Source organism: Penaeus vannamei, chromosome 21, assembly GCF_042767895.1.
Source record: "Penaeus vannamei isolate JL-2024 chromosome 21, ASM4276789v1, whole genome shotgun sequence".
Classification (NCBI taxonomy): Eukaryota; Metazoa; Arthropoda; class Malacostraca; order Decapoda; family Penaeidae; genus Penaeus; species Penaeus vannamei.
In genome coordinates this window covers 37,833,300-37,840,799 of record NC_091569.1, presented here as the reverse complement: position 1 = coordinate 37,840,799, position 7,500 = coordinate 37,833,300, and the positions used below count along the sequence as shown (strand labels likewise).

At 26.7% G+C, this 7,500-nt stretch overlaps 1 protein-coding gene across 1 annotated transcript in view; it reads left to right on the top strand.

The window, feature by feature from the left end:
- Positions 1-7,500, top strand: part of LOC113804956 (probable glutamate receptor) — a 12,425-nt gene that overhangs the window by 3,294 nt on the left and 1,631 nt on the right. Inside the window, exons 6-9 of the mRNA XM_070135893.1 lie at positions 4,603-4,826; positions 5,101-5,237; positions 5,671-5,770; positions 6,311-6,440. Coding sequence (XP_069991994.1) covers positions 4,603-4,826; positions 5,101-5,237; positions 5,671-5,770; positions 6,311-6,440 — 591 coding nt within the window. The remainder of the gene's footprint in view (positions 1-4,602; positions 4,827-5,100; positions 5,238-5,670; positions 5,771-6,310; positions 6,441-7,500) is intronic.

Genomic DNA, 7,500 nt, shown 5'->3' with positions numbered 1-7,500 from the left:
TTTATCTATTTATTTATTTATTTTGTGTGATTCGTTTGTTTTATCGGCTCTGAGTTCGAGGTTTCGGGTGTTTTTTAATATTTGGCAGTTCTGTTTTTTTGCGTTTTTTTAAAATTCTATTATCTAGATTCGGTGTTTTTAATATTTGGCATTTCTATTTTATGCATTTATTCATTTATTTTTTGGTGATTCGTTTGTTTTATCGGCTTTTTAAAAAAATATTTGGCAGTTCTATTTCATATTTTTTATTTATTTATTTATTTATTTATTTATTTATTTATCTATTTATTTGCTTATTTATTCGCGATTCGTTTGTTTTTATCGGCTGTGAGGGCTTCGCTGGTTTATTTCACAACGTATTCGTAACGTTTTGATGTCAGTTTTAATCAGTTTTAATCAGTTTTAATCAGTTTTAATCAGTTTTAATCAGTTTTAATCAGTTTTAATCAGTTTTAATCAGTTTTAATCAGTTTTAATCAGTTTTAATCAGCTTTAATCAGTTTTAATCAGTTTTAATCAGTTTTAATCAGTTTTAATCAGTTTTAATCAGTTTTAATCAGTTTTAATCAGTTTTAATCAGCTTTAATCAGTTTTAATCAGTTTTAATCAGTTTTAATCAGTTTTAATCAGTTTTAATCAGTTTTAAGCAGGTTTAATCAGTTTTAATCAGTTTTAATCAGTTTTAATCAGTTTTAATCAGTTTTAATCAGTTTTTAATCATTTTAATCAGTTTTAATCAGTTTTTAATCATTTTAATCAGTTTTAATCAGTTTTAATCAGTTTTTAATCATTTTAATCAGTTTTAATCAGTTTTAATCAGTTTTTAATCATTTTAATCAGTTTTAATCAGTTTTAATCAGTTTTTAATCATTTTAATCAGTTTTAATCAGTTTTAATCAGTTTTAATCAGTTTTAATCAGTTTTTAATCATTTTAATCAGTTTTAATCAGTTTTAATCAGTTTTTAATCATTTTAATCAGTTTTAATCAGTTTTAATCAGTTTTTAATCATTTTAATCAGTTTTAATCAGTTTTAATCAGTTTTTAATCATTTTAATCAGTTTTAATCAGTTTTAATCAGTTTTAATCAGTTTTAATCAGTTTTTAATCATTTTAATCAGTTTTAATCAGTTTTAATCAGTTTTTAATCATTTTAATCAGTTTTAATCAGTTTTAATCAGTTTTTAATCATTTTAATCAGTTTTAATCAGTTTTAATCAGTTTTTAATCATTTTAATCAGTTTTAATCAGTTTTAATCAGTTTTTAATCATTTTAATCAGTTTTAATCAGTTTTAATCAGTTTTAATCAGTTTTAATCAGTTTTTAATCATTTTAATCAGTTTTAATCAGTTTTAATCAGTTTTTAATCATTTTAATCAGTTTTAATCAGTTTTAATCAGTTTTTAATCATTTTAATCAGTTTTAATCAGTTTTAATCAGTTTTTAATCATTTTAATCAGTTTTAATCAGTTTTAATCAGTTTTTAATCATTTTAATCAGTTTTAATCAGTTTTAATCAGTTTTTAATCATTTTAATCAGTTTTAATCAGTTTTAATCAGTTTTTAATCATTTTAATCAGTTTTAATCAGTTTTAATCAGTTTTTAATCATTTTAATCAGTTTTAATCAGTTTTAATCAGTTTTTAATCATTTTAATCAGTTTTAATCAGTTTTAATCAGTTTTAATCAGTTTTAATCAGTTTTAATCAGCTTTAATCAGTTTTAATCAGTTTTAATCAGTTTTAATCAGTTTTAATCAGTTTTAATCAGCTTTAATCAGTTTTAATCAGTTTTAATCAGTTTTTAATCATTTTAATCAGTTTTAATCAGTTTTAATCAGTTTTAATCAGTTTTAATCAGTTTTTAATCATTTTAATCAGTTTTAATAAGTTTTAATCAGTTTTTAATCATTTTAATCAGTTTTAATCAGTTTTAATCAGTTTTAATCAGTTTTAATCAGTTTTTAATCATTTTAATCAGTTTTAATCAGTTTTAATCAGTTTTAATCAGTTTTTAATCATTTTAATCAGTTTTAATCAGTTTTAATCAGTTTTTAATCATTTTAATCAGTTTTAATCAGTTTTAATCAGTTTTAATCAGTTTTTAATCATTTTAATCAGTTTTAATCAGTTTTAATCAGTTTTTAATCATTTTAATCAGTTTTAATCAGTTTTAATCAGTTTTAATCAGTTTTAATCAGTTTTTAATCATTTTAATCAGTTTTAATCAGTTTTAATCAGTTTTAATCAGTTTTTAATCATTTTAATCAGTTTTAATCAGTTTTAATCAGTTTTTAATCATTTTAATCAGTTTTAATCAGTTTTAATCAGTTTTAATCAGTTTTAATCAGTTTTTAATCATTTTAATCAGTTTTAATCAGTTTTAATCAGTTTTAATCAGTTTTTAATCATTTTAATCAGTTTTAATCAGTTTTAATCAGTTTTTAATCATTTTAATCAGTTTTAATCAGTTTTAATCAGTTTTAATCAGTTTTAATCAGTTTTTAATCATTTTAATCAGTTTTAATCAGTTTTAATCAGTTTTAATCAGTTTTTAATCATTTTAATCAGTTTTAATCAGTTTTAATCAGTTTTTAATCATTTTAATCAGTTTTAATCAGTTTTAATCAGTTTTAATCAGTTTTAATCAGTTTTTAATCATTTTAATCAGTTTTAATCAGTTTTAATCAGTTTTAATCAGTTTTTAATCATTTTAATCAGTTTTAATCAGTTTTAATCAGTTTTTAATCATTTTAATCAGTTTTAATCAGTTTTAATCAGTTTTAATCAGTTTTAATCAGTTTTAATCAGCTTTAATCAGTTTTAATCAGTTTTAATCAGTTTTAATCAGTTTTAATCAGTTTTAATCAGCTTTAATCAGTTTTAATCAGTTTTAATCAGTTTTTAATCATTTTAATCAGTTTTAATCAGTTTTAATCAGTTTTAATCAGTTTTAATCAGTTTTTAATCATTTTAATCAGTTTTAATCAGTTTTAATCAGTTTTTAATCATTTTAATCAGTTTTAATCAGTTTTAATCAGTTTTAATCAGTTTTAATCAGTTTTAATCAGTTTTAATCAGTTTTAATCAGTTTTAATCAGTTTTTAATCATTTTAATCAGTTTTAATCAGTTTTAATCAGTTTTAATCAGTTTTAATCAGTTTTAATCAGTTTTAATCAGTTTTAATCAGTTTTAATCAGTTTTAATCAGTTTTAATCAGTTTTAATCAGTTTTAATCAGTTTTAATCAGTTTTAATCAGTTTTAATCAGTTTTAATCAGTTTTAATCAGTTTTAATCAGTTTTAATCAGTTTTAATCAGTTTTAATCAGTTTTAATCAGTTTTTAATCATTTTAATCAGTTTTAATCAGTTTTAATCAGTTTTAATCAGTTTTAATCAGTTTTAATCAGTTTTAATCAGTTTTAATCAGTTTTAATCAGTTTTAATCAGTTTTAATCAGGTTTAATCAGTTTTAATCAGTTTTAATCAGGTTTAATCAGGTTTAATCAGTTTTAATCAGTTTTAATCAGTTTTAATCAGTTTTAATCAGTTTTAATCAGTTTTAATCAGGTTTAATCAGTTTTAATCAGTTTTAATCAGGTTTAATCAGTTTTAATCAGTTTTAATCAGGTTTAATCAGGTTTAATCAGTTTTAATCAGTTTTAATCAGGGTTGTGTGATTGAGAGGAATTCGGGCGAATATAATGATATCAATATGTTAGTCCTTGTGTTCGTAATTTTTTCTTTTAACAATGTCCAAGCTATGATTACCCAATGATAATGATGATAATGATTATATTGATAATGAAGATGAGAAAGATGGTAATGATAATGATAATGATAATAATGATAATAATGATAATGATAATAATAAAAAAATAATAATAATGATAATAATAAATATTATTATTATTATAATTATGATAGTGAAGATACGAATGATAATGATAATATTAATAATAATGATAATAATAATAATAATAATAATAACAATAATATTAATAATAATAAGAATGGTAACAATAACAATAACAATAACAATAACAATAACAATAACAATAACTAATAATAATAATAATAATAATAATAATAATAATAATAATATTATTAATGTTAATATTCATACTACTACTAATAATGATTATAATAATAAAAAGAATGATCATAGCAATAATGACAATGATTATAATAACGATAATGATAATAACAATGATAATAGTAATGAAAATTATAATAATAATGCTAATAATAACAATAATAATAACAACAAAATAAGACAATAATAGCAACACATAATAATAATAATAATAATAATAATGATAATAATAATAATAATAATAATAATAATGATAATAATAATAATAATAATAATAATAATAATAATAATAATAATAATAATAATAATAATAATAATAACAATAATAATAACAACAACAATAATAACAATATAGCAACGACAATAACAACAACAATAATAACAATATAGCAACGACAATAACAACACTAAAACTAATAATAATAATAAAAAACCTAATAACAACAATAATGATAAAAAAATCCACAGACCAACGAAAAACGACCCCCATTCCTTCCCTTTCTCAGAAAACCGAATCAAAAATCCTTCGGCAAATCGACGACCTCAAACGAATCGACCGGATGTTGTATTTCCCTTTCGAATATTTCTACGAATTAATGGACGATGACGTAAGGGGCGGGGATTGCGTCATCATCACGACCGTCGTGTCAGCTGATCTCCTGTTCGGCGAGTTCTTCACAAATACGGGTGGTGTTTTCGTGTGTGGTTGTGTGGTGGTTGTGGTGGAGATGTAGGAGCGCGTTGTTTAAAGGCGGTGTTGAAGCATTACTGACACACATACATACATACACACACAGACACGCACACACACACACACACACACACACACAGAGAGAGAGAGAGAGAGAGAGAGAGAGAGAGAGAGAGAGAGAGAGAGAGACCTACACCCACACCCACACACATATTTGCGCGCGCGTGTGTGTGTGTATGCATGTATGTATGCATGTATGTATGCATACACCAGGCCCAAAATTTCTCTTCATCACGAATATATTCTTAAGCAGCGTCAACAACAACCCCAGGACCTTAACATCCAGACCTAAAAACTTGACGAAGGTAAAGCCTAAGGAAAAGACAAATCCCGTGTGCGGGTTTTTGTGGCCAAAGGGAGTTGGGATTTGCGGGACATCTCGTTGGAAATGTCAGCTGGTCGGGCTCGGTTTACTATATGTATGCACACACAATAAACACACGCACACACGGACATACGCACGCACGCACAAGCACGCACGCACGCATGCACGCAGGCACGTACACGCAGGCACGGACATACGCACACACGCACGCACGCACGCACATACACACACACACACACACACACACACACACACACACACACACACACACACACACGTTTGTAAATATATACCTATATATATATATATATATATATATATGTGTGTGTGTGTGTGTGTGTGTGTGTGTGTGTGTGTGTGTGTGTGTGTGTGTGTCTGTGTATATACATATATATATATATTATATATATATATATATATATATATATATATATATATATATATATATATGCCAAAGCAATGACCCCGGCAAGGTCATGAATTTCCTCTTTTTCTCAGGTCAGTGTGACTTCTACAAAGCCAGGGAGGAGTTCTTGCCAATTGACCTCGGGATGTTGGTTCAGAAGGATATGCCTCTGGTTGGTGCCATCAACAGCAGGTAAAGGATGGGGAGAGGGGGAAGGAGAGGGGGAGAAGGAGGGATGGAGGGAGAGGGTGAGAAGGAGGGATGGAGGGAGAGGGAGGGATGGAGGGAGAGGGGGAGAAGGAGGGAGAGGGAAGAAGAGGGATGGAGAGGGAGGGAGAGGAAGAGAGAGAGGGAAGGAGAGGGGGGATAGAGAGGGAAGGAGAGGGTGAGGTGGAGAAGGAGAGGGTGAGGTGGAGAAGGAGAGGGTGAGGTGGAGAAGGAGAGGGTGAGGTGGAGAAGGAGAGGGATGGAGAGGCAGAGGAAAAGAGGAGGGAGAGGGAGAGAAAGAGAGGGAGAAAGAGAGAGAGAGAGAGAGAGAGAGAGAGAGAGATACCATATAATCAAGCAAACAAACACATGAACACACACACACACATACACAAACAATAACGCACCACAACCACATAACACAAAAAATACAAACCCATCACCAACAACACTAACAGAATAACAGCTCTTTACCTCCCCCTTAACAATCCCTCTTACGTAATAACCCCCCCCCCTCCCCCCCAGGGTGCACAGGATAGTGGAGACGGGGCTGTACGATCGTTGGGTGTCCGATGCCATTGTTAACTCCACCGCCTGTACCGCTGTACCTTCTGTTATTACGGTACAGGAACCTCTGAGCGTCAACAGTGTGTGGGTAAGATGCTGGTTTTTGGAGTTTTGTGTGTGGTTATTTTGTTTTTGTTTTTTTCTGTTTTTATGTATGTGGAGGGGTTGGATTTTTGGTTTGGTTTTATTTCGGTTTTTGTGTGTGTTGAGTTTATTTTTTTTCTTTGTTATTTTTTGTTTTGTTTTTTTTCCGTTTTTATGTATGTGTAGGGGGTTGGATTTTTGTTTTTTGTTTTATTTCGTTTTTTGTTTGTTTGTCGATTTTTTTGTCGTTTTTTATTTAGTTTTTTTTTGTGTGTGTTTGTTGAGTTTATTTTTTTTTTGTTAATTTCGTTTATTTTGTTTTTTTTGTTTAATTTATTTAATTTTTTATTTCGTTTTTCGTGTGTTTGTTGAATTTATTTTTTGCAATTATGATTTGTTGAAATTATATTTCTTTTTGTTGATTTTTTTTTATATATGTAGTTGATTGATTTTTTAAAAATTGTATTTCCGTTTTTTATGTATGTGTAATTGGATGAATTTAATTTTCTTTTTTTGTTTCCGTTTTTTTTTGTATGTGTAGTTCGTTGAATTACTTTTCTCTTTAGTTTATTTCCGTTTTTTTATGTATTTGATTGAACTATTTTTTTCTCTTTTGTTTCTTTCCGTTTTTTGTATGTATTTGATTGAATAATTTTTTTTTCCTTTGTCTATTTCCGTTTTTGTATGTGTAGTTGGTTGATTTCTTATATTTATTCCCTTTTTGTTTGTTTGGTTCAATTCCTTTTTCTCTTTTGTTTCCTTCCGTTTTTTGTTTCTGTAGATTTATTAAAATAAATTTTTCTCTTTGGCTAATTTCCTTTTTTGTGTATGCATTTGGTTAAATTATTATTATTATTTTTTTAATTTCCGCTTTTGTATATTTATTAAGTTATATTACTCTTCTGTTTATCTTTATTTCTTTGTATGTTTACTTGTTTGATTTTTTTTACTTATTTTCGTTTTTTTTAATATTTGTGTGGATTAATTTTTTTCTTTTGTTTATTCTGTTTTGTATATATATTATCTAGTTTTATTTTTTCTCTTCTGTTTTAGATGTTTATATT